Genomic DNA, 27,096 nt, shown 5'->3' on the forward strand with positions numbered 1-27,096 from the left:
ACTCTTGGGGTGAAAAATAATAAAAGCTCTTCCTGTGAAGACATAAGGTACAGCACAAAGCAGGACATCAAAGCGAGACCCAAGGTTTCCTTTCTTTCTCCCTGGAGGGGAGCAGTGAGGGTGCTGGTTGGCTTCAACAGAAGGCCTTAAACCAGGAAGTATGGGCTCCCCCACCGCCTACCTTAGGATGCCAAGCAGACAGACATGTAGCTGCCCCCTGCCCCCATTTATTCACCCCTAAAACTGGAATAATGGTATTTACCCCAACTTACCTCATCACTCATACATTTGTTCATCTTTGAACCAACATCCAGAGACTCCCAGGCCTGGCTGGGTCCCAAGTGAATAAGACCAGCCTGGCCTCTCCACACAGTGTGAGAAGTGCTCTGATTGTTCATATGTAGGACAGGTGTACCTGGGTGTGGCAGAGGATGGGACCTAAGAAAGGAAAAGGAGCCCACCCACCCTTGCTGCCTGCCCGTGTTTTACTGTATGGTTAACCAAGGCCCAGGGAGGGCCAGTGGCCTGTGGGTCACGCAGCAAGCCAAGCGCTACTCCCCCGTATCTCCACTCAATATGCCCCATTCAATTACCACAATCTCCTGATTTTAAAGACAATTGTCATCAAGAACTTTGAGTGTATTTAACTGTGAGAGCCCTCCCCCCAGTACCAGCCACAGTAAAGCACAGAAAGGACCCTGGAGGATGAAGAGGGGGGATTGGTAAGGAGCGATGGAGAGAGGGGTTTGACCATTTCTCTGGTTTCTGGAAGGGAGACTTGATGGTGCTTTTTATTCTTGTTTTCTTAAGGAGAAAGCTTTCAAGACAGACTGGTGGCTTCTCAGTGTGTCTGCAGCTGCCATTGCCCATCCTTCAGCCCTGTACAGGGTGGCTGTCAAGATGATTAAGCCTGTAAAACAGACCCCTCTGAGCCTGGTGGCATCACCAGGCAGGGTCTGTCCACGTCTGAGAGTGGTAAGGACCAGCCTAGTGGTGGCAGTCCTGGGGCAGGCGCCTGCCACGTGGTCAAGTGCTGGCAGTAAAGGATACACAGGTGACTAAGGCAGGGCCTGCACCCAAGGAGCTCACCCTCTGTGTAGGGGTCTTGAATGCCCACCGCACACGAAGCCTGGGGAGTGGGTTAAAATGCAGATCCTGGATCACATGTCTTGGTGGGGCTGAGATTCTGCATTTCTGACAAGCTCGCTGGGATATGATACTGCTGGTCCTGGACACACTTTAAGGAGCAAGGATTTAGTGGGTGTGTATTGAAGATCTTCTAGGTGCCAAACACTGGGCACTTAAAAAAACACACAAAACTTTTTACATATTAATTTTTATACCTCCTTTGTATATCCATTTCATTCACTTTCCCTACTTTGTCTCTCCCCACCATGCTTTCGTCATTTTAGAGCTGAGAATTTGCCCTGGAAGGTTTCTACAGAGAAATTTTCATTGCTCAGATTTCCCTTCCAGAAGGTCGACTCTGGTCATCGTAGAGACAGCAAGTTCAGGGGTCAAGACTGGAGGTGGGGAGGCCAGAGTGAGTGGGCCTTGAAAGTTGTCCTGGACAGAGCTGTTGGTGTCTTGGACTAGGGCAGTGATGGGAAGGGAGAGTCATGGAGGGGTGCCCACAATACTTAGCTGTGGGAATTGGGGATAGGACTAGGAAGGAGGGGAGGCTCCGGGAGGATTCACAAGATGGAAGTGGGTGCCATCAATTGGCATGTGAGACTGGGAGGATGAGGATTGGGGCAGGGAGAGAAGTGGCTCTGGCAGGACATGGCACCCTTAGGGATCAGGCTTTGGGGTCCACCAGGCAGCCAGTGCCCGGCACAGAGCCTGGCATAGCACCTCAGTAAATGCATGTGGAATGAGTAAAAGCTAAAGTTCTGGGCCCTGAGAGACAGCATAGCAGGGACCACCAGGTGGGCAATTGACTCCACTGTGTCTGAGAGAGCTTGGGCTGTGATTGGGGCCTCGGCCCTGGGTCATTAAAAGCCATTTGTAAACGCTCTGTGCCTGGAAGACTGGGCTCCTGGCCCTGGGGACATGGCCGTGGGGAGGTCACTGGAGTCCTTACTTTTCCTGAGGCCCTTGTGGCCTGGGAACCACACTGCATTGTGTCCTCAAATGTCCAAGCACCGCGATTAGACGTATGATGATGGCGGAGCTTACCACAAGGTGGCGCACATAGGTTTTTCTTTGTTTTTAATTTCCATCCCCCGGGACAAATTTGGGATTCTTGTTTCGTTGCTGAAAGAACTGCACCCTGACCTAGTCTTCACAACTTAGGAGGCTGACTCCAAGTGCTGTGGTTTTTTCAACTACCCCCAGCCTGGGAAATACAGGCTAGCTTTCCTAGACCAAAATCAAGGCCCTCATTCAACAACTCAGTTTGGATGGCAGTCCCCAGTGGCACAATAATGCAACACTCTGGTGGGCTGTATGACCTCAGGCAAGTCATTTACTTCTTGGGACCTCAGCTTTCCTAAAAAGGAAAATGGGGATAATAATGATTCCTCTCTCATACAGTTGTCAGGGAAAGTAAGAACAAATGGAAGCAGTACTGTATATTCTTTTTATCAGGGTCCCTCAAATCCAGCTCTACACAACCACCTCTACCTTCCAACCAGCACTGCAGAGTCCCCACTCTGTACCTGTTCCTGTGCTGGCTGCCGAGGGGGCAAAGATGAATGTGAGGCAGTTTGGTGTCCACAACCTGGGGGAATGGTCCATGAAGACGGCTCCTCCCTGGGCCCAGGATTGTGAGTGATGCCCCTGAGTTCACACATCCAGCATGTGGCCCATCCGGGGCTGGACCCTAAGGTCCTAACTGCCAGTCCAAGGAGACAGGAATTCAGAACAGTGACTTCAGCTCTCCCAGGTAGAGCAAGATTCGCTTTGATACCTACTTGCCCAGTGCCTGCTAACACATTGGCATTTGGGTGGCTGGTCCTGGTGAGTGAGGTTCCAGTTTGCATTGCAACATAGGGATTTACAAGGAAGGAGAGTCAGATTACTTCCAGAAATGACATGGTTTCCTGCAGGTCTGGGCCTTTGCAAAACTATAATAGGAACCATTGTCCACTTGGTGACTCAGGGCCTTCTGGATGGTGAACCATGTGATGTGTTTCTCCTTGAATAAAGTTCCCAGGAAGGGTTCCCCTCTGTGCAGACGTTTGGTCTGCTTTCTCCTCTTAGGAAAGAGACACCAAGTGAGCCTGGCTTTACTTTGATGTCTGTTCTGCTAGGGAATGACTACTAGTCAGATTTGACTGTAACCAGCTCTTTGCAGGTGCCTGGTATCAGTGGCTCTTCCTGTCCCTTTTCAACAGGCCAGAGCTTAGAAGTGCAGCACTGTGGTTAGCCAGACTATGTAAGTTCAAATCCTAGCTCTAGTGTTTATTAGCTTGGGTAGGTGACATAACTTTATTTAGCTCAGTTTCCCCATCTGCGAAATGGGCTGCTGCGAGAATTTAAATTAGTTCATTTTGTAAAGTGCTGAGAACAGTGCTGCTATATAATAAATGCTTTGTAAGTGTGAGCTATTCTGTGATCTTCCACCTGCCTTGATTTGTCCCCTGTTGATGGGGATGCAATAGAGAGCACGGGATGGAAACATTTATAAAGCAGCATTATAGCTGAAGCACTTTATGTATGTAATTTGTGACACTCTTCATAGCCATATAAGATAGGAACTCTCATCCTTATTTGGCCGATGAGGAAACAGGCTCATTGTGAGGAAGTGCTGGTGCCAGGTCACCTCTGCTGCAGAGGAGCAACCAAGTACTCAGCCCCCAGGCTGTCCTCCCTGTGTTTTGGCTCCAGCTCCCTAGGCCCTCAGCTGCTTCTCAGTACCTCCCTCATTCTAATCTGTCTGACCTGGGACTCAGCACAGACACTGGGAGTGTTAGAGTAAATGACACTAACAAATAACCCTCAAATGTCAACACTGACCACACTGGAGATTTCTCACTCCTGTCACAGTTTAATGCAGGTCAAGTATGGTGAGGGGGTTACTCCAAACAATCACTTGAGGCCCCAGGGTCCTTTCATCTAATGACCTTGCCACCTTTGTCCAGATCCTCTGCATTTAGCCAGTCAACAAAGGAAGAGTGAGAACATGAGGACTGAGAAAAGGGGCTTTAGAGGTAGAGACTGTGTCTGCTTCATCTGAACCTCACACTGCTCAAGACACATGAAATACATGTTTGCTGAACTGAGGGGCTCATCATGGGGGATACCTAACTTTGCCTAAGAAAGGTGGGGAAGTGTTCACCAAAAAAGGCACATTGAGTTGTGTATTGAAGGATGAACAGGAGCTGCCTGGATAAGGTGTAGGGGAATGGCATTCTGGGTAGGATGACACAGCATGTGCAAAGTTACATGCATAGGAAAGGTAACGGTTCAATGTGGCAACCTTACGTATGCCTTACAGCTACCATCTCCTCCTCTTGCCCCACATCGCACTCAGGCAACTCTCCTATTGATTAGTGTGAATTATTCAGATGGGCTGACTTATTTATTTTATTATGCTAGGTGGTTCTTGTATTCAATACACATTTGATATGTCATTTCATTGTAATTTACATTATAGTACATGTTCACCGAAAGAAACTAAAATGTGTATTCAATACTGTATAAAATGTGTTCAATACTGTACAGTGTCATTGCGTGTCAATAACATCCATTGAGGTCAATGATACATATTAGGCAGAGGTTATATATTTCGTATTATGTGGAAATCCTTAGTGATTTATTAAATACGTATTTAAGAGTGTTGTAGTGATATTTAGAAAATTGATTGGACTTTTTAGGTGGGCTGTGAACACAATATAAAATTTTCCGTTTAAAATACTGGACTATAAGCTCTTGCGGGCCAAGTTTTCTCCAGCTGCCTGGGGACCCACAGTAATTAAGGGACCTTCAATTATTCCAAAGAACAATCTGGAAGCTTCCAGAGTGATGAGCAAAAACAAACCTATCCTGGAGTTGTTAACTAAATGACCTGAGGGACCTAGTTCTGCAGTCCCAGAATGTCAGGCCCTGGAAGAGAAGGTAGGCCCACCCTCTCCATCTGACATGTGGAAAATGGAGGCCCAGTGACCCAACCTGGGAAGGGACTGGCCCAGGGCGACAAGATGAACTGATGATTAAGTGAAGCAAAGTCTCCTGCCTCCAATGTCAGTGCTTTTCCCAATTCCCCTAGTCCAAAACCCATCTAGTCCAACCATCTCAATTACTAATGAGAAACTGAGGCCCCGGAGAGGAATGCCTTGGCCAGGGTCACTCTGCAGGCAAATGGCAGATTTGGGAGTAAAAGCAGAGCATTCAGGCATGTCAGTAAATGCAGATACTGTCATGTGCAACCCTTTATTTCACTGCTGAGGAACCAGGCCCAGAAAGGATAGTGGATGATTGCATTTCTCCCAGAGTCTGGCTTTGCTTCCACTAGTGTCTTCACTTGGGTGGGTGGAAGTGCCATTTAGTGAGCATTGACCACAGGAGACAGGGCAGCCCGGGGTGGACATGATGATTTGGTTTGAATGGGCTCAGTGGGACGTTTTTAGGGGACATCAGCCATTTGGTGAGTGGAGGCTGGGACTGGGAATGGATTGGTAGAGGAGGCAGGAGTTGAGGCAGGAAACAGGGCTCTTCAAAAATCTTGGGTTAGCAGTAGATGAATCCAGAACAGTCTATCTACCTGTAAAGAAAGCGCTGACTCTAAACAATCAGAGTCCAGGATTTTTATTAGACTTGCTGATTACTGTGTCCAATTCAGGAGAAATGGAAGGAGAGGAAGAAAAAAATTAAGCCCCAGAATAGAGTCCCAGAGCTTGAAAGGACCCAACCTTTTTAGAGATAGGGAAACTGAGGCTGAGAGGGGACAATGACTTGGCCAAGGCCACGAGTCAGACCCAAACCAGGCCTCCTGTCTGCCTGGCCAGCTCCCTCCCTCCCGCCCTACTTCACATATGGAGACTAGCTCCCCACACTGAAAGCTGGGTTGCTGTATCTTTCTCAGGATCTCTGGAAACAGAGGTAGCAGCTGGCTCTTTCCCAGAATCTGAGCCCTTTCATGTGTCTGCCTGAGCTCCCAGAGGTCACCCCTGGAGTCAAGGCTGTTACCAGCCCCCCATCCACCCACTCTCCAGGCTCTCAGCCCTTTGTCGTGGCTGGCAGACAAGTGTTCCTCCTCCGACTGGCCTGCATCTCTCCCGCTCCAGAGCTGCTGGTCCAGTATCAGCCAAGGGCCCTCCCAGAGCATGGGGCCATCTCATTTGGGTAGAAAATGTCTTCCAAGAAAGCTGAGGCCTTGAGGTTCTAGTCCTTTTCTTACCCACAGACAGCAGTTTCCTCATTCAGAACATGATCTCAGAGGACACAGCAGCTCCTTGCTTCTCCATGAATGGACTGTCTCCTAAGCACAGAATTCTAGGAACCCACAGAGCAACTAGATACGAGGGCTGCAGGCCTTTGTGGGTTGGCTACAGGGTAAGAGCAAGTCCCTTACCCAGGATTGCACAGCACGTTAGTGGCAGGGCTGAGCCAGAGGCTAGGGCAGGGAGCAGTAAACATTTTCTGTAAAGGTTCAGATAGTAAATTTTTTAGGCTTTATGGGCTACATGGTTTCTCCTGAATTCTAACATTAGAGCGAAAAGGAGTATGGAAAGAATGAGCTTGGCTGTGTTCCAATAAAACTTTATTTATGGACACTAAAATTTGAATTTTGCAAAATTTTCATGGATCATGAAATGTTCTTCTTCTTTTGATGTTCTTCAACCATTAACAAAAATGTAAAAAACTATTCTTGGTGAGTAGGCCATACAAAGACAAGCAGTGAGCCAGGTTTGGTCTGCAGGACACAGTTCGCCAACCCTTGAACCCCAGGTGCCCAACTCCTAACCCAGACATCGGTGATTCTATATACTAGTAGCTAAGAGGCTGGTAAAAAAAACACACACAAAAAAACAAGGGCTCTGGAATCTGTGTCTGGTCCTTGTTATACTTCAGATTTGCTGTGTCACTTCAAGCAACTCATTTTCCTTTCCTGAGCCCTATAAAAACAGATCCAAGCAGGTCAGTGTTTTTCAAACCTTTTCTCCCCTCATCCCTCAGTCCTACGATTTTTTTTTTCTCCAGAGAAAAACTAACACAGAGCTCTAGCATCAAAAATTGACAAAAAGGGCACATACTGACTGGCTGAGAGGGGTGCCAGGGTCCCTGCCTACTCCTGCCCACTCCACCCTTTCTGCTCCTTATATACAAGAGACACAATGGTAGGTATGGTTTAGAAGTTGTCTGTTGGAGTTTCTGAGGCTTTTCTATGGCCTATGGGAAAACAGGGCTGAATTTATAGACTCTCAGGTTTATTTTCTCTTATATTTCTTTATATCATATATTTATTTATTTTCCCTTCTCTCTGCAGAACACGGTCCAGCTGTCTCCAAAGTCTAGCTATCCAAATCAGAGCTTCTCAACCTTGGCACTTGACACCTGGGATGGGATAAATTTTAAGGGGGCTGTCCTGTGCACTGTAGGATGTTTAGCAGCATCTCTGGCCTTTACACACTAGATGCCAGTAGTAGCCCCCTACTGCAGTTATCACAGTGTGACAGCCAAAAATGTCCACACATTGTCAAATGTCCTCTGGGGTTGGGGGTGGCAAAATCACCCTGGGTTGAGAACATTGGCCTAAACTCCCTCTTTCATGAAGCTAAATCTTCAGAATTCTGTTGCTATTTGTCGTTAAGGAATGTGCTCAGAGATCTTTCTTTAAAGATATCCTACCCCCAGGCCTTGATCGGCCTTGGCTGCGTTGCTGGCAGAACTTGAAATGCCCACTGCCCTCCCACGAGTCTTATTCCCTCCTAGGCAGGGGACAGAACAACCCACCACCACTGCACATCTCATGCTGTTCCCAACATATATTCATGGTGGGCCAATGTGTGCCAGCTGAGATGCCATGAGAGGGGTGGGGTGGGGACAGGACACAAAATGTGCATACTTGCCCTCAAGATGCTGTCCATAGAGAGCAAGATATGGAAGCAAAGAATTAAAATGCAGTGAGATATGGGAAGATATTCATGAGGAATTGTGTGACATGAAAATAAAAGCTATTAGAATGGTAGCAATGTATGTCCAGTAAAATGTACACATTTGGAAAGAGTTACATCCAAATGTTACAGTGGTTGGTTGTCTCTAGGTAGTGGTCCTGGGAAAGGACACAGCCCCTGTCCTGGAGGCAGGAGGTGGTAAGGGAAGGGAGGGCGCTTTGCCAAGAAGACCATGGATTCTCACTGCTTCTCTTCTACTTACAGATAAAATAATAATCATAATAGCCACTGTTACTAAGTAGTTACTATAAACCAAGAACTGTTGCTAAGTACATTACATAAGAACTCATTTTATCCTCATAACAACCCTAAGAGTCCTGATTCCAGTGCTTATTTCTCACCATTTTGCCAAATGAAGCCATGGGCCCCAGAGTCACCTGCCCAAGATGGTGGGTGGGAGGGTGGGCAGAGTCTGTGCAGATGAGGCTGCGTTTATGGAAATATTTTTCTTCTTTACAGGGCTGGCAAATGTTCTTTATCTGTGGAGGGGAAGATTCTGCATATGGGTCTGTAAGATTCAGACCGATGTGGATTTTAGCACCTCCTCTTCCCAACCCCACTTTCTACCCCTCACTCATTAGCTGTGCGACTCTGGGCAAGGCATTTGTCTGTCTCTCGGCCTCAATGATTTTGCTGAGTTGAAAATTAAACAAAAAAAATGAATATAATATTGTATGTCAACTGTAATTGAAAAATAAAACAAAAGCAAGAAAAGCATCTGGCTGGTGACATGTAATAAGTAGGTGCAAGTGGTAGCCCCCTTCCCTAGCTCCTTGAAGCAGAAGTTGGTGATCAATTTTCTCCTCTGAGTCTGCCACCTGGTGCCAGCAAACATCTAAGGCTGCTTGCTCAGAAAAGGCCTGCAAGTACGCCCAAAGTTGTGGGGTCCCAGGCCTCCCAAAAGGTGGGGAAGAGGAAGACAGAGCCAGAATAACTGGGCCAGATCCCTGGGTTCCAATGATGACCCAGTCCTAATGGTCCTGGCCCTGCTTGGTCTGGCTGAGTCCTGAGAAAGTCACAACTAGTTCCTGCCCTCAGGGAGGTCACCACTGACTAAGGAGATTCTCAAATAAAGCCATTGTAATGAGAGAGTGCACCCCACCAGCTCTGTGGGGACTCCTTGGCATGGCTGAGGGGACTTAGAACCTGTCCCCTACCTTGTTGGAGCAGCAGGAAAGGACAAAAACAGACCTGGGCTGGTCTGGGACCTGGCTTGCTTTGACCCACATGAACTTGTCAAGGTTTAACCAGCTTGTGACTTTGTCAAGGCTTTGCACATGCTCTTCCTTCAGCCTGGATGTTATGCCCCCTTGTCCCATAGAAGGTGTCCTCCCATAGAAGAAGTCACACACACACACACACACACACACACACACACACACACACACACCCTCCTAACCCTTGCTCCAGGTGCTCAGATCACTTGTCCACAAAAACTGCTTTTAGCCTGCACTGGTTAAATGGTCCAGGGCTTGACCTTCGCTGCTTAAATCATTCAGTCCTCACAGACCTGTGAGTTAGGATCCTTATACACCTTTGACACAGGAGGAAGAAGGTTCAGAGAAATTAGGTCACACAATAGGTGGGAGGCCCTGCCCTCAAGCCCCACTCTCCCTGGCCTCTCACTGCCTGGGGGGGGTAACCTCCAACTGGGGCTGTGGGAAGCACTTAAACGATGGACCACTATTTCTGTAATGCGTTCCACCTCTGGACGTGAGGTCCTGGAGGGCTTGCTCTCAAATTGACCGTTGTGGGAAGAAAAAGCCAGTTGTCAACGGAGTACGCAGTAAAACCGCTTAGACAGTGACTTTCCCTCTTTGGACCTCAGTTTCCATTGCTATAAAATGGGAGTGAGGCGGCGTGGGCTCCGGGATCCTAGAGCCCTCTCTGACTGATTATTGATGGCTATCGGAAGTTGTTTCCAGGCCCGCCCCAGTGGGATAGTGGGGGCGGGGTGGCCCCAAGGACAGACGGTTCCGGGTAACAGCGGTCCGCCGCTCCCCTGGCGCTGGGAAACCCTAACCCCTGCCAGTCCTGCTCGCGCTGTGGCTTTAAGGTCGGGCGGGGCGGGCTGGGCGGCGGCGCAGCACCTGGAACCGCCCTGGAGCTTCCCGGACCCGAGTGCCCTCGAGTCTCCGCAGGACCCTGCGGATCGCAGGACGCGGATCCCAGGAGAGGTGGGGCAGGCCGCGCCCGGTGCCCGAGCCCAGGGCGCCCGGCCGCAGTCGAACAAGCCGGGGTCGGAGGGCGGTCACTATCGGAGTCCAGGGCTAAGCTGGGGCTCTGCGCGAAGCTCGGCGCCCCCGCCGGGTTGCAAAGCCGCTGCGGAAGCGCTCAGCGGGGGAACCGGCGCCTGCCGGGTGGAGCCGGGCTCCGCACCTCCGCTCCGGGTGCGAGGCGGCGGAGCGACGGGACAGACTGGGGCGGCGGGTCAGGGACAGGACAGACACCGCGAGGAGCCCGGAGCCCGACCTTAGCACTTTTGCAGGGCGCAGAGAGCGGGTGTACGGGACCGCCGCCCCGGAACGGCCGGCACCTCCTGCAGACCCGAGGGACGCGCTGTTCCCAAGTTCGCACCCGCTCTCCAGTCCGTTGGCCACTATGCCTTTACCGTCTCCTGGCTCCCCATGCCTGGACCGCGCCTGACCTCCTGCCTCGTGATGGCTGCGCCAGCGGTGGGTACAAGCTTCCTTGTCTCCCTCCTTCAGGACAATCTCACCTCCGCGTAACGCCGACCCCGCCTAGACCCCTTCCCTTCACCTTGACCAGGGTGGCTTGGTGGGCAGAGTCTAGACAGCCAGGTCTCCTGTGTTCTAACTCGCTGGAGGGCCTGGGGCCCTGGCTTTCACGGCCTCAGTTTACCCAGCGGTTATATGGAGCTGGTTTGGGCCACTTGTTCAGATGGTTTAGTTCTTTACAGAACACTGGCACCTAAAGTTCCCTTGTTAGTAGCCCGACAATACTGTGGGAAGGGAGGCATGGAGAAGCCAGGTAACTTGCCCAATGTCAGAGCCGGGTCCGTCCTCTGTCCAGCTCTGTGTCACCATGCTTCACTTACAGCCTGCCATCTTTGCCATCTCATCTTCACAATTTGCTCCTCCCTGGGAGGCAGAAACTTGAGCCCAAAGATGTTGAGCAGTCTTCACAGAGTTAATTAGAGGGAGCAATAAATCTGATGCAGGCAAAGGCCTCTTTTAGCTGGTGGGAGGTGGGGGTGGCAGCAGCAGAAGGGGTTCTGGGAGATGGTGTGGAAAGGGTGAGGTCTTGAAGGGGTGGGGCTGTGCAATGAGGGCCCCAATGGGGACAGCGGGCTCCCCACGCTGAGGGAACAAGTGTAGAGGTCCCCAGATGACAGGAGTTTGGGTGTGGGGGTTGGGTATGAGGGAACTGAGGAAGGCTGCCAGCCTGGCAGGCCCTGACTGAGTGCCAGGATCAGGAGTGGGACTTCTCTGGGTTTGGGGTTATGCTCTCCAGGGCAGGGAGCCCTTTCTTCCTCCTCCATCAGGGTTTTGGATACATGAGTGGGAGAGGTGAGTAAGCTGCCTGAAGGCCACTCTCTGAAACAGGCCAGGGGGAATCTTGGGCCAGGACACCCTGCTGGTAGTCAGAGCCCTGACCGGTAATAATAATGAAAACCACCGCACAGCAACAGAACAGGTTGTTCTTTATCCAGTGGATGTAGACACCCTCCACCCCCTGGGGATGACAGGTTAACATGTGCCCTGCCTGCCCATGGTGGGGGTGGGGGGCAGGAATCCATATGGAAGGAGGGAGATCCAAACAGAGGGAGATGACCATGCTAGGGAAAATTCCAGGGGCTTGTCCGAGGAGAGCAGTGCATTCTAGAAAGTGAGAACTGTACCAAAGACTTACAGATAACATCTCTTCACAGTAAGGTCTCAACTTTATACAACATATAACTAGATCTAGCTGTGCACACACACAAGGATTTGAGTCAGACTAGACCTGAGTTCAAATTCACACTGACCTCAGACAGACTGTCACTTTCAGAGCCCTAGTGTCCTCAGGACATAATGCTGCTGTGAGGAATGAGTGACAGGATCTCTGGAAAGTGCTTGGTGTGGTGCCCAGCCCGTGTAAATGCCCAGCACACACCTGCTGCCCCCATCATCACGGATGTAAGCCAAGGGAGAAACGGAAGGGAAACATCCTTGGTGATCATGCTTATCCCTGAGACGCAGGCTGAATGATGATTTGTATTTTTGCGTTCTTATTCCCCTCTGTTGTTTTCTCCTTTTCCTACAATGAGCAACTATTAATTTTATAGAAAGTAAAAAGCATCATAACTTACCTCGTGTAAGAATGAGTTCTTCATGTGTTGAGAAACCCAGCCGTAGCTGGCTTTGGGCAAAGTCCCTCACCTTTCTGGACTTCGTCTCCTCATTTGCAAAACAGGAATTTCTTTCCTTGCCCTGTTGTGGGGAGTCAGATGAGATACTGGGTGTGAAGGGCAACCATCAAGTGCCATAATATACAGGCCAGAGCTTACTATTATTGATTTGCTGTTTTTATTTTTTTTGTTTTATTTTTAAAGTTGGTTTCTCCAGCTTTCCCTCCCCCCCTTTTATTATTTATTTATTTATTTATTTATTTATTTATTTATTTATTTATTTAAGGAGGGCGCAGCTCACGGTGGCCCATGTGGGGATCAAACTGGTAACCTTGGTGCTACCAGCACCACACTCTAACCAACTGAGCTAACCACCCACCCCCTCCAGCTTTTTCTCTTGACAGCCTCTTCTTGAGAGCCTCTCCTCGCTGTCTGACTTTGGGGAGGGGGTAGTCAGGTTCTTTTTCTCCCCCTATGAAAATGCCTTGAGCTGGAGAATGGAAGTACTTGCCTCAAAGACAGATTCACAGACAGAGAACCGTAGGTAATTTACAACTGGTGGTTTCCTATTTGCTTTTGGTGGTCTGGGGGCTCAGAAAGATTGGGGTCCACTCCTAGAGCACCTCGTTAGTTGTATACATTCTCTCACACATGCACATGCACACATACACACACATTTTAAAACACATTTGGGAATATGTCCCTTTAAAAAATTATTTAAAATTATAATTGACATACAGTATTATATTAGTTTCAGATGTACAACACAATGATTCAACTTTTATGTACCTTACAAAGTGATCACCACCATAAGTCTAGTAACCATCTGTCACAATACATAATTATTGTGGTGTTATTGGCTCTATTCCCTATGCTGTACCTTACATTCTCATAACCTATTTTATAAGTGGAAGTTTGTACTTCTTAATCCCCTTTCTGTTTTCTGCCCCTTCCCCACTGCTCCGGTGGGAACATGTCCTTTTGAAAGCTTCACCCACTATCTCTTGAGCATTGTGTATGCCATGCCCCACCGCTCCCCTGGGAGCATGCCTTTGAATGGCTGCAAAGCAGGGCGTTGTTCAGATGTACCATGTTTGGTCATTGAGGTCGCTCTCAGGTCTGTGAGTTCCCCAGCCCCCTATTTTTCACTGGCTCAGCTTTTGGAAGAGGAGCCAGAGTTGCCCTAAGTTTTCCCAGCAGCCTGCTGGAGAGCCTGCCCTTAATACAGGTGAGGCAACAGGACCAGAGGCTTACCCCAGGACACAGATGGTGAACTGCAGAGTTGGGACCAAAGATAGGCCTTTGCTCCATGGATGGGACTGGAGCAGCTGGAATCCTGTGTTCCTTCCCCTTGCCCAGCTCCTCCCAGCTGTGAGGCAGGTTTTTCACACAATAAACATTTGCCCAGCAACACTTTCTTTCATTTAAGAGAATTTCTTTAACAATTATTTATCGAGTGGCTACTATGTGCCAGGGACTGGGGGATATAGCAGTGAAGAGGGCCAATAGGGACAGCAAAGAAAAAGTTAAATACAGGTAAGTGCTGTGGTCCAAGAAGGCCCAGGGGACTTTGGTGTCTAAAGTGTTACCAGTGAAGGCTTCTTGGGTGGGGGTCAAGCTGAGCCTTGAGGGGAGATAAAGCAAGTTATCAGGTAGAGGGAACAGCATGGACGATGGCCTGGACGTTGGCTTTGGAGAAAACACAGACGTGGATTTTAGCCCCTTCCTGTCTGTGGGATTTGGGACCAGGTTTCCTCGCAGTGTTGTTTTTCCTGTGTATATTTTCTTTACTTAATTGAGATAACACTGTATGTATAATTAGGTATACTAAGTTGAAAAAAGTAAGACATAGTGTTTCCCCAGTTAAACTTTTGTGCTTAATTTGATTTTTAAAAATAAGTTATTAATATTCCATCTAGAGGTTATGGCATGGTTTACTCACCATTTCCCTAGAGTTGGACATATAGGCTTTTTCCAAATTAGGATCATTATAAATAAGGCCACGGTGAACAACTTTTTGCACAATTTTGTTTCATTTCATGAGTTTCAACTTCAGACTTCTCAGTGCCCTCTGTCACATATTCCTTTACTCGCCCTGGGTTTCGGTGTCTTTCCCTGTCAAATGGAAATGACAGTGTCGATTTCTTGAGAATGTGACCGGGGTGAAGTGAGGCAATGTGTAACCAGCAAGCCCCAATGCTGGTAGGCCTTGTGGACCCAATTAGTGTTCATTCTCCTCCCTCCCAGCCTGTGGTAGACACAGTGGGGAGTCTTATACCCACCAGGCAGATGAGGCCTCTGAGGCTTGGAGAAGGGCTCGGGGTGAACATAGCCACACTCACTGAGCTCCTACTGGGTCCCAGGCATGGTGCTAGGAACTTTGGACACGTTATCTGTGACCTTCAAAGCAGCCCTACAAAGTTGAGAGCATGAGCTCCATTTTACAGATGAGGACACTGAGGCACAGAGGACTCAAATGACCTCTCCAGGGTTACACAGGGAACTCAGGCAGAGGAGGACTGAAAGCTGGGTCTCCAGTACTCGGCAGGTCTCTCACATACCCATTTACTCTCCTCTCTCCTTTTCATGTCCAGACCTGTGACAGGGGCCGTGTGGCCGTCACCCTCCGCTACTGCATGATGGTTAGTGGCATGGTGGTTCTGGTGGCTGGGATACTCTGCTTCGCTTGGTGGAGTGAAGGGGATGCAGGTGCCCAGCCTGGCCAGCCGGCCCCACCTGCTGGGCACCCAGTGCCTGCCGCTCCCAGGCTCCTGCTCAGGTCTGTCAGCTTCTTCTGCTGCGGTACAGGCGGCCTGCTGCTGCTCCTCGGCCTGCTGTGGTCCATCAAGGCCAGCGCCTGGGGGCCACCCCAGTGGGACCCATATCACCTCTCCAGAGACCTGTACTACCTCACTGTGGAGCCTTTGGAGAAGGAGAGCTGCAGGTCAGTGGGGCAGGGTGAGGGAAGCAGGTGGGGGCCACAGGTTGGGCACCATTCTATCAACATTTGCATAGTAAGCTCGCACCGGGTTCCTTCTGTGGACCAGGCTTTGTCTATGCCCTGGGGACTTGAAGGCTGATCAGCACAGTCCTGGAGGAGTTTAAAGCCCCATGACAAAGGTAGATATTGACAAACCAGTGTAGTTAGAGCTGTGAGAGAGGCGCAGACATTGTCATTTGGCGACATGGAATCTCAGAAGGCTTCCTGGAGGAGGTGGCAGCTGGCCTCAGCATGATACAGGGTAGAGTAGCATAGGGGTTAAGAGCCCAGGCACAGGAATCAGATCGACTGGGATCCTCTCTTGGTTGTATCACTAATTAGTGGTAGGACTTCAAATAGATAGTGCAAACCCACTGAGCCAGCCTCAGCTTGCTTATCTGAAATAAAACAGGAATAATAATAAGAACAGCAATAATAGTACCTGTACAGAACTTAACATGGGCCAGGCTTGTTCTAAGTGCTTTTCATATATTTACTCATTTAATCCTTACAAAAGGCCACTGAAGTAGGTGCTATTATTAACTGCATTTATAAAAGATGAGAAAACTGAGGAACCAAGATATTAAGTAACTTGACCCAGGACATCTCCCTAGTATGTGTCAAGGCCAGGTCTTGGACCCAGAGTCTGTGCTCTCATCCACTCCCTAGTTCAGGGGACACAGGGAGAATTGAGTGAGATGCTGTGTATGTAGAACTTAGCTCCATGCCTGGCACATAGTAGGTACACAGTAAATGTTAACTTTTCTTCAAGTGGCTAAGGTAGTGAGAAGCATTTAGGCAGGCAGAAAAGCATATACAAAAGGATGGGGTGTGGAGACAAAATCTTGCATTGCGACAATAAGTCTCAACCATATTTTTCATTTTCATTCCCTCTGTGAGGCTTTTTAGCCATTTTTTCTGAATCCTCCCCCATGAAATTTAAATATCACAGATATACTATATATTTGTTTATGTTCTGTATGTATATCTGTGCTTTATATTAATATATAAACAGAGTATCACCAAGATACCAAGATCCAATTTTTGCCCTGTTGAGAAAGTGAATTATGTATGCACTTATTATAATATGTACTTATTCATTCAACCAAGTATTGGGTATACCTACATATCAGTAGCCTGCATACATCTTTTCCAGTCCTGTCCCCTGCACGGTAAGAACTGTTGCCATTTAAAGAAGAAGAAGGTGAAGGTTATATAGCTAGAAAGTGGCAGAGCCTGCTGGCTACGAAGCTCTTATTCTCCCATACCACTCTGGAAGCACCAGATTTGGATGTATTAGGGGCTAAACCAGGTATCTGTGAACTGGCCTGGGACCTGGACACCCTTCTTCCCTTAGTTAAAGGGGAAAATGCATTACGAGTTAAGGAATGTAACAGATTATTCCCACTACTGGCCTGTGAATCCTTGCGATCAGAGATAATAGCATATTCAACAGACGCTACTTAGTTCAGTGGTCAGGCCTTGGTTTGACCCGACTATTAGCAGGAAGGGCAGGGCCTTGGGGACTCTCCAGCCAAACACTTTACTTCTCAGATGAGAAGGCTGGGTCTCAGAGAGACCAGGGACCTACCTGGTCACATACCGAGTCAGTGATCGGTTGGAACAAGGCCAGGCCTCAGAGTACTCTGGCAGGGAGCCTGACCCTCCCCACCCAGTGTGGCCTGAGTGGAGGGGTGGGTGTTGTCTGTACACACAGCCATGTTGACCAAACAGGGTCTGGGCCACAGCTGTGTCTGTCAAGTGGGAGAACACGGTCTTCATTTCCAGCCGGGCCAGGGAGGAAGCCCACCCAGGAGGCTGCAGGGTGTTCCTGGCCCATCAGGTTTCGAGACCCAAATCTTAGTTTTAGAACTGGGTGGCTGGGTGTCAGGGAGGCTGCTTCTGATAATGGCTCTTCCCTCTCTGGGGCTGACAGCCCTGCCCTGCCGCCTATTAGCCCAGCATCTGGCCCCCAGGGGGAGGCCACTCTACTGTTCCTGTCCCAGGCACCTCACTCTGAGAGTACCTGGCTGTGGGTAAATGCAGGTCAGAGACAAAGGCCTCCTATGCTCATGGCTTGGCCAGGTTTCTTCCCCTCTTGGGCCTCACTTTCTCCATCTATTACATTCATCTACTTATTGTTTCACACATGTAACCGTATTTACTGAGTATTTACTGTGTGCTAGATCCTATGCAGGACACTGACAATGCAATACCAGACAGAACAGACAAAACCCCTGCCCTCTGGGGCTCCCATCTTATGTATTATCCCCTAAATGAGGTGGCTGGACAGGAAGCCTCCCAGTGGGCGTCCCCATCCTCAGTAAGTACCAGAAAAAGCATGAGCCTAATCAGACACGAGGGTTTCAGTCTCTGCTCTTTCTTTTATACGCTGTGTGTCGTTGAGCATGTTAGTTGGACTCTCTGAGCCAGGTCTAATTCCTCATCTGTCAACTGAGGGCAACAGACCTTTTCCCTAGGATTGCTGTTAGGTTCAGATGAGATGACAGGTAGGGGAGGGTATACACTGGAAAATTCACGCACACATTAGCTTTCGCTGCTATTATTGTGCTTTATAATTTATAGTACTGTTATGTTCACTAACTGATTTGAGCCTCAACTGCTCGTGAGTGGAGCAGTTTATGAGGTAAGTGTAAGGATTAGGCCAGTTTTACAGATGAGAAAACTGAGGTGTGGAAAGCTTAGGGGCTGCGTGGGGAGAGGTGTGCTAGGTGGAGTTGGCTTGAGCTTTGCGATTGGATAGAGCGGGGGTTTTGCTGCTTAGTTTATGGGTGACTTTCGCTCATCTGTCCAGTGGCTGAGAGATGCTATCCCCCAGGGTTGTCACAAATGTGAAATAGATTAGAAGGCTTAAGTGTTGGGCAAATAGTATTTCATCTTTGTTCCTCCCCCTTTTCCTACCATGTTTGCCTGACTCGGCTGAGGGCAGAGGAGCTGGTACCAGGCCAGGTCTCCTGTCCCAACCAGGCTCCAGAGAGTGGGTGAGCCCCAACCTCAGTAGAGCTTCCTGTGCATGGGGACCACAGTGGCAGCTGGCCCCACACAAATGCAGGGTGTCACTTCCAGAACACACCATGAACAGACCCTCCCCCTGAAGTGTGTGATATGGCCACCCTGCATGGTTCCCAAGTTCCAAGAATCTCCATGACCGTGGAGACTTGGGGCTGGGTGGGCCCAGCTGGCTGCTAAGGTGACAGCAGGTGGTATGAGGGCCACGCCACATCTGCCCTCTAAGCAAACTTCCTGCTGCAGTCAGCTCACCTGTGCCCTGCCCTGCCAGCTGTTGCCTGCTGGGGTGACCCTAAGCATACCCAATGCCTGTGTCATATCTGAAGGGCTTGGAGAAGTGGCTGTGGCAGGGGTGTGACTGAGAGGTAAACAAGACAGGAGATGTGGGGCTCTGGAAGCCTTATTACCCACATTTTTCTGAGTGTTGTTAAAGTTTTTTCCATTTTTCCTTGTCCTGAATCTATAAAACGGGAATTATTACCCCCATTTTACAAACAAAGAGAAAGACTCAGAGAGGGTGTGAACACAGCCTATGTCACACAACAATAGAACCTGGCTTGCTTGCCTCCAGGAACAATAATCTTTGCCTGCACTCACCTGCAAAGGATGCTGGGAGTGCAGAGAAGGATGAGGGCCCTCATCAGCTTCCTCAGCTTTGAGGCTCCTGGGCTGGCTTCCAGAGGAGGAGGGTCTGTGAGAGAAGTTTGCAAGAGCACTGGATGGGGCGCCCCAGATTTGGTTCATAGCTGGTGCCCTCTACCAGACTGGCACACATGCTGAGGTTAACCCCAGGCGCCCTCCCCAGCCTGCTCCATGACTCTGTCTGTAACTGCAGCAGTGAGCCTACCCACCAGCGGGCCACTTTGAGGGCTGTGGTGGGCTTGGGCTGAGAAGACATGTTGCCTAGAGACAGGCCATGTGCCCAGCAGGTGATGGGTGCTCACATGAAGCATATCAGCTGGTTCCCAGACTCACCTCCTCCCACCTCACCAGATCCTGGATTAAAGTTCCCTATACTTCTTCTTACCCCTAGGCCAGCCTCTGCTATCAGCCACTCCCCTCTCTAGATAGGCAGGCCCACTAGTAATGACTGAACTTCTTCCAAACTGGTGACCCTAAGTGAGTGACAGCCTCCCTGAGCCTTCAGGTGGCTTGCCATGTGGGAGATCTGTGAGGAGTTTTGCTCCCACACCCCTTCCTCACGGAGACCTTTGAAACTTTATGACTGGCTCCCATTTATGGAGCATGTGCTAAGTACCCCCCTGCATTTCATCTGCACACAGTCCTGTGAGGTGGGGGCCATTATTATCCTCACTTACAGGAGGAACTGAGGCCCAGATTAGTGGAGTTACTGACCCTGATCTCTCACCAGAAATGCGGCAGAGGAGGGAGTTGAACCAGCCAGTGATGAGACTCATAACCAGCCCCCAAGCGACTCAGGGTGGAAGGGGACCTTCAAGGTCACCTAGTCAGCCCCTGTGTCTGACAGAATCATCCCCAAAACAAGCAGCCCGGGCCTCGGATCAGTGACACTCTCACTCCACAGGATCCTAAGAGGGGAAGGGAAAGGGATTCCCTAAGTGACCCACTGGGGCCCTGAGAAGACTGAGAGCCGGTATCATTCCCATCTGTAATGACGAGCGGGGAAAAGAAGGAGGGACACAGGCTAGAGTGGGGCTAATGAATTTATTTAGCAATATCTAATCAATTTATTTAGCAATATGCAATAGCAAAAGACAAAGGCAATTAATAGAATGTGCTAATGACAGAAAGTAAAGGTGGTTAAGACTAAACTATATACATCGATACCAATGTCACGTCAAAGGAGTACACATACTTATAAATTTAAGAGATCCCAACATATGTTTATTATTGATCAAAACTCACTTGGCTAAATACATAAATAACATCAGTAAGGAGCATCCAAAAGCAGTAATAAGCTCTATAGGATAGTGACTATTACAGTAGATGTCAAAAGCTCACCAAACTGGGGGAGAACAACACTGGAAACGTCATAAATCAAAACCTTGCCAGGTCTGTAGCTGAGAGAAGCTCAGGCGTCTCCCACACCGCTGCTTACAAGTGCCCAAGAATGTTGCTGCTGTTGTCTTTGTTGTTGTTAGAAGTCAAGGCGTCTTCTGATGCTGTAAGCTGCAAGCTGCATTTAAGGTTTCAAGGTGTTAACAATCTGAAGACTGTTGCTGCTATTGTTGTTGTTGGTAGAAGTTAGGACGTCTTCTGATGCTGTAAGCTGCAAGCTGCATACAAGTTTTCTAGATGCTGACAAGTTCTCAAGAAGGCTAACCGTCGGGGACAACACTGGAGAGGCCGGGAACCAGCCAGCCCTCACCAGGCTTGCGGCTGGAAGTCAGGACGTCCCCTGGTGTTGTAAGCTGCATGTTTCTGGAAGTCTTCAAAATGTTAGAATGATGAGAAATTACCAGTGACAAATGACCACATGATGAAATAATAATAATTAATACTGCCAACTGAGGTCTGTCTTATATATTTTCTCAGATGTACCTTAGAGCCAAGTTTCTTGTTCCTGCCTCCCCCTCCGGGAATGGCCAGTTCTGGGAGGGTCCGGCAGTTACTGATATGAATGCTGCCCATCCGGCCAAAGGGCCAATTCATCCGGATAAGCAATATCTACTGTTCTTGCTTGGGACCATCAGCCCAAGGTCTTCCAAAGCCTGGCAACCTGCCTGTCACGTCGTCCTGATAACTTAGCTACTTCTTCACTTCATCTGCTGATGTGGGCGAAACAGACAGAACAATGAGGGAATTCTCTCAACCCCTGATCAAGAATTTCTTTAACCCTAAGCTAACCATCACCTCACAACACGGACAGAACAAACATCATCTCATATCTCCCCTGATCAGGAGGATGAGACCAAACAGAAAACCTCATCTCATGTCTCCCCTGCTCTGATCACAGCACAGAAATTACCTCACATACAGGAACAGATAAAAGCTAATAGAGAAAAGCTCACATCAACCAATGAAGACAAATTTTCTTCAACATCTTCCCTACACCGTCAGCACTGGTGTGGGTGGGATTCTGTTCTTGGAATCTAGCTGCAGAGCCTGGTCAGAGGGGCCTCAGAGGACGTGGTCTCTGCCTCAAGTCCTTACAGGGTGGTTCATTTAAGGGAAGTGGGATTGAGTCACAGGAAAGCCAAGCTATTTTGAGACAGATGTTGTTGACTCTATCTCTGGAGGTATACAAGGAGAGGTGCTCTCTTGGCGGACTTACCATAGTAGGACCTCAAGCATTCAGATGGGCAGGAGAACTGAGGTCTCCCATCCTGCTCTGGGCGTCCACAACTCCGGCTCTTGTAAGGGATGTTACAGTCAGCTGGGAGTCTTTCTGCCCATGGACCATCACTCAGTCTTTCAACAAACACCCCCAAGCACCTGTCCCCTGGACACTCAAAGTCAGTCCCTGCCCTAGAGGACAACCAGGTGGGGTTCATGTGGTGACAGAGGAGAACAATGTGGGAGCCCAGAGCAGGGGATGGGAGCTTTGCTGGGGGAGGGACCGGTTGAGAAGGTTTCTGAGAGGACTCTCAAAGGATAAGTGGGGACTGACCAACACGGAAGGCATGAGGGAGGTGGGAAGGACTTTCCCTGCCAAGAAAACAGAGGAGGCATTGTGAGCCCATGCAGGCAGGGGGCAGGGAGGGTGGAGTGGGAGAGCTGAGGTTGGCAGGGGCCTCTCATGCCAAGCTCCAAGAATGTATATGGGGTCCTGGAGAGCCTGCAAAGAGTGCCTTTGCCCCTGCTAACAGCCTCTTCTTCTGTCTCTGTAGGACTGCAAAGCTGGTTGACATCCCCACTTATGAGGAGGCTGTGCACTGCCCATTGGTTGAGGGGCTCCTGGCACCATCTGCATACCCCTTGGAGGAAGGCCTGACATGCAGTGCCTCCAGGGATGCCCTACTCGGGACCCAGCCCACCCTGCCTCCACCCAGCTACGAGAGCATCATCCTTACTGCTGATGCCATCCCTGGAGAGACAACACCTGGCACTGCCAGCTCCTGCATGGTCAGCTCAGACCACAGCGAGAGGAAGTTAAAGGCTCCTAGCAGGCCCTGAAGCCAGAGACAAATCATGAGTTTCTTCCTAGTGTCTAATACAGTGCCTGGAACACAGTAGGTGCTCAACCAATGTTTGTTGCTGAATGCTATTTTATTTATCTATTACTGTGTAACTAGTGGCTTAAAATAAATCCATTTTATTATCTCTCATGATTCTATGGGTTGCCTGGGCCCAGCTGGGTGGTCCTTCTGCCCCACATGATGTTAGTGGGCCCAGCTCGGCCAAGATAAGGCACTCATATGGCTGGAAGTTAGTGCTGGCTGTCAGCTGGGAGATTTTATAGTGCAGATGGGAAAATTGGGGCCCAGAGGCAGAGCCAGGACTGGCGAAGGTCACATACTGAGTTTATAACCAAAAGAACATGGACTCTCAGTTCAGACTACCTGTGCCTGGGTTCCAGCTGAGTGATCTTGGACAAGTGACTACCTTTCTGTGCCACAGTTTCCTCTTCTGTAAAATGGGAATTGGGAATTACAGTGGCACCACCTCCTACCTCAGAGAACTGAGCTGTGAAGATTAATGAGGTGATAGCAGCTGACATTGTAAGCGCATATTGACCAGGCAGGCTCAGTGCTAATGCATCAAATAACAAACGCAGATTTCTCAGCCCAGTGGCAGGTATTTAGTTAGTATGCAGTGATTGTCAGATTTTGTGAATAAAGGTAACCCCCCTCTACCAAGTGCAAGTTTGGTTACTGCTTCCATATTTCCTATGATAGGGAGCTCGCAACCTTTCCTTACTTTCCAGATATGGCAGAAATGTCTGCTTTCTGTCCAGCTATATTCTGCATCCCTACATCTCCACACTATCCCATTCACAGATGATAAAACCAGCTCAGAGAGATGAAGTGACCTGAGTCACATAGCAAGCAGGAGGGCAAAGTCCTGGGGCTCAGTCATCTGGATAAGGGTGGCATTTCCCAAGGGCCCACTGTATACTGGGCCAGGCCCTCTGCCATTGTTTCACATTCTCAAGGCTGCTCTGCTGCAGGTGTTGTTTCCATTTAACAGGCGTGGAAACTGAGCCTCAGAAAGGTAAAACCACAGGCATAAAGGCAGAGCCAGTGTTTTCATTCAAGCCGGAGGGGGGGGGGGGCTCCCTGCTGGAATTCTCCCACTTAGGCCTGGACTGTTTCAGGTCTCCACGTTTCTACCAGCGTCCCCTGCAGTCTCTTTTCAGCTCAGACCGGCCTGATTATACGCAAGTAGATGACATCCCTCCTGGGTCGAGGACCCCTAGTGGTTCTCAGCTCACTTTGCATAATGAAAGCCCTTACACTGGTGTGAGTGGGGGCCAAGGTGTTTGGGTCTGACCTCCCTACTGCCACTCCTCCCTCTTGCTCTCAGCTGCAGTCAGTCCTGCTCTGGGCTTTTGCACTTTCCCTCTCTCCAGCCAGAAGCTCCTCCCTAGGGCTCACTCCTCACCTCCCTGCACCTTTGTTCTGTCCCTCTCTTCCTGAGGCAGTCCTTGACCACTCTGTTTAAAACCGAGTCCCAACCAGCCCCCTGCACTTCCAGCCTTCTTCCTGCCTCATTTGTTTATAACTCCTGTCATCATTTAATGTTTTATCTTTTTAAATGTTTTTTGTGTGGTTGTTGTCATGCAGAGATTCAGCTCCCACTCCCTTCACAAGGACGCAGGATATGGTGAGGCCAAGAAAGAACAACGGAGCCGTAGATAGGGGAGTCACGCCACTATATTCTCGCTGGCGGCTGGTCGAGACACAAACACGATAATTTGCCAGTACCCCAACAGGGGGGGTCTTCCTGCACCCCAGTCTCGCTGGCAGCCGGGCGAGATGCAGGAAGTAGGATCCACACGATCTGCAATCCGCCACCCACACTTGCTAACTGCAATCCGTGCTTGCTAGCTCAGCCCCGGCAGTTATATCAGTGGCCAATGGCTAACTGGTTACAGCTGATGGCCATCTACTACCCGAGCCAGCAGCACCTTACCATGTGAGGCCCAGAGCCTGGAAACTGCCCCCACAGTTGTTGTGTATTTCTCCCCACCAGAATATAAGCTCTCTGAGAGCAAGAATATTTTGTTTCTTTCCTTTACATTTGTATCCCTAAAGCTTAGACATGGTGCCTGGCATGAGGAAAATGCTCAGTAGATATTTGTTGACCGAACAAATGGATCAATAAATGTCAGCTCTTATTATCATCATTGGACCCTCTCTCAGTCACCGAAGCCAGATCTCGGGGATCTTCTGTAATCCTTTCCCTCCCTCATCACCAAATCCTGGATCCCCATCTGTGCCTCCTTCCTTTCCTCTCTTCTTCTGTCTGTGCCTTGCCCTTCCCAGGTATGATGAAGACGTAGGTTTGAATTCTGCCTTGTTCCTGACCTTGCTGTGTGACGTTGAGCTGGACACACACACACACACACACAAACACCAGTTTCCTGTATGTATCCCGAGGGGCTTTATCAGGCTCTCTGCAATTCCTAAAGGGTTAATGGGTTCCAGGCTGGAAAGCAGAGCCAGCCTGCCTCCCCAAAGTGAGGTATCTCCCCCAGGCAGGTGAGTTAATGAGTTGCAGGTGTGACTTGCAGACACCACCTTTGCCTGGCTGGAGCTGGAAGGTATAGAGGGTGGGGAGGGCTGGAAGACAAAAAAACCCTTTTCTTCTTTCTCTATCAGCTCATCTGTGAAAGCCCAAGGAGGGGTAGGGACTTGCTCAAGGTCACCAGCGCCTTGGAAACTAAGCTAGGGCCAGTTTCCTAACCTAACCCTTCTGAGCTGCAATGGCCTCGCTGTTAACTGGGGACTCTTGTGGCCACTAGCAGGACGCAGGGTGGAGGAGCCACATGAGGCTGGGTCTGCCACTCCGTAGCCCCCAGTAGGCAACGGTTTGCTTCCTTGTCTCTTTCCTCCTGAGCTCAGTTGCCCTTCACTCACCACTCAGAGCCTACATCTGGGACCTGCCACCAGGCCTGGGACGTCGGGGACTCTTGGAGCTCAGGCCTCTCCCACATTTTCCCTGTGCCCTCCCAAGCTTCTGTTACCTTCTGGGTTGCCTGGTGATCCAGCTTCCTGCAGCTCTCTACCTCAAATCAGTTGGAAATTTCCCAACTGGAAATTCCCATGCCACTCTCCATCTCCACCCCAGCAACTAATCTGTAAAATGGGTTTGATCTTTCCCCTCCCTGCCTCTGAGCATCTTGGGAGGATCCTAAGTTCCATGGACAGGAGGAAAACAGTGGTTAGCACGCCCTCTGCTGGAAGACGTCAGACACCTTAACCACTGTTCCAACTTGCTCACACTTTGCAAGGAAGCGGTAGGTAAAAGTCAAAGACGCATGGGAGGCGAGCGGGAACCACGGATAACCCAACACTTCCAATACACCGGACACACCTATTCCTTGTCTGCATCCTCTCACCATAGCTCATAGTGGAAGAGGTTAGATTAGACCCATTTTACTGAGCATCTACTTGTCCCAGAGCTTCTTACTCATCACTCACATTTAAAACAAAATTTTAAGAGGACAAAAAAGGGAGAAAGGAGGATGGGTAATAGAGAGGGAAGAAAAGGTGGGGAGAGGAGGAGAGTGATTGGGTGACCGGGAGGCCTCTCTGGAAGGGTGAAGGATCAGATAGATCCATCTACACTGGGGCTGTGGCTGTGTAGGTCCGGGTCGTCGCTCAGCCGCCAACACAGTTTGGGGAAATCTTGGCCAGTCCCTTCCACTCCCTGGGCTCAGTTTCCTCGCGTGTGAAATGGGCATGCTAACCCCTCCCCTATGCACCTCTCGTGGCTGACCGAGAGGGTGTGGAAGCGCCTTGTCGAGAGCATGCGGCGACCGCCACAAGAGGGCGCGAGAGGCTCCTGCTGGACAGCGACCATGGACATCCATTCCCATCGCCCACCAGAACGCCAGGACCCGAGAGAGCTGGCTAAGGGCCCCCTGGGCCTCCGTTTCCTTTTCTTGGAGGGGCACTCATTAGTTCCCTTCTCTGAGCCTCCATAAGATAATAATAGTATTTCCCGGGTGGTGGGTCTCGGCCTATTGATGAGCACAGATTACAAAGCATTTTCTCCACCAGCAGGTCACTTATATGCACAATTACCTGAGAGGTGGCCCTGATTTCACCCTCAATCCAAAGGTGACAAAATTCAAGCCCAGAATGGAGCCACCCGCCCAAGTTTACCTGGGGAATCAGACCTGGACATGAGTCAGTGACTCTCAGCCCTTCTCGGACTCCTCAGCAACCTCTCACTGGGAGCCTGAGCTCTGTGATAGGGGACCTTCTCTGCCAACTGTAGGGTGTATGTAGCCCAGCTGGCTCTGAGGGTTGGTGAAGGAGCAACTGCTGCTGGGAAAAGTGTGTGTGCGCAGGAGCAGCAGGTAGACGGTATGGTGTGAATAGAGGTATGATGCCCAGGAAGCACAGCTCTTGCTGGAGAGGAGGAAGATGGTGAAGACGACAAACAGGAAAATCCCCGACCTAAGTCAGGATGCCAAATGGAAGCCATTACTCCACATCAGCAACCTAACTCTGTACAAACGA

At 49.7% G+C, this 27,096-nt stretch overlaps 1 protein-coding gene across 2 annotated transcripts; it reads left to right on the top strand.

Moving 5' to 3' along the window:
• The first annotated feature begins 10,106 nt into the window (after window positions 1–10,106).
• TMEM61 (transmembrane protein 61) lies at window positions 10,107–22,726 on the top strand. Of its 2 annotated transcripts, XM_019742900.2 has the most exons (4): window positions 10,107–10,297; window positions 10,609–10,795; window positions 15,066–15,415; window positions 22,294–22,726. In XM_019742900.2, the coding sequence occupies exons 2-4, from the start codon at window positions 10,748–10,750 to the stop codon at window positions 22,577–22,579; spliced, it is 684 nt and encodes a 227-aa protein (XP_019598459.2). In that variant the 5' UTR covers window positions 10,107–10,297; window positions 10,609–10,747; the 3' UTR covers window positions 22,580–22,726. The 2 variants fall into 2 exon arrangements, with proteins under 2 accessions (XP_019598459.2, XP_074190866.1); XM_074334765.1 differs by lacking the exons at window positions 10,107–10,297; window positions 10,609–10,795 and adding an exon at window positions 12,794–13,015.
• The last annotated feature ends 4,370 nt before the right edge of the window (window positions 22,727–27,096 follow it).

This window comes from Rhinolophus sinicus, linkage group LG06 (assembly GCF_036562045.2).
Source record: "Rhinolophus sinicus isolate RSC01 linkage group LG06, ASM3656204v1, whole genome shotgun sequence".
Lineage (NCBI taxonomy): Eukaryota > Metazoa > Chordata > Mammalia > Chiroptera > Rhinolophidae > Rhinolophus > Rhinolophus sinicus.

Excerpts from the sequence above, each read along its gene's own strand:
- TMEM61 (XM_019742900.2), top strand. The coding sequence starts at position 10,748 with ATGCCTGGACCGCGCCTGACCTCCTGCCTCGTGATGGCTGCGCCAGCG. Across the intron at positions 10,796-15,065 it reads TCGTGATGGCTGCGCCAGCG|ACCTGTGACAGGGGCCGTGT; the intron begins GTGGGTACAAGC and ends TTTCATGTCCAG. Across the intron at positions 15,416-22,293 it reads TTGGAGAAGGAGAGCTGCAG|GACTGCAAAGCTGGTTGACA; the intron begins GTCAGTGGGGCA and ends CTGTCTCTGTAG.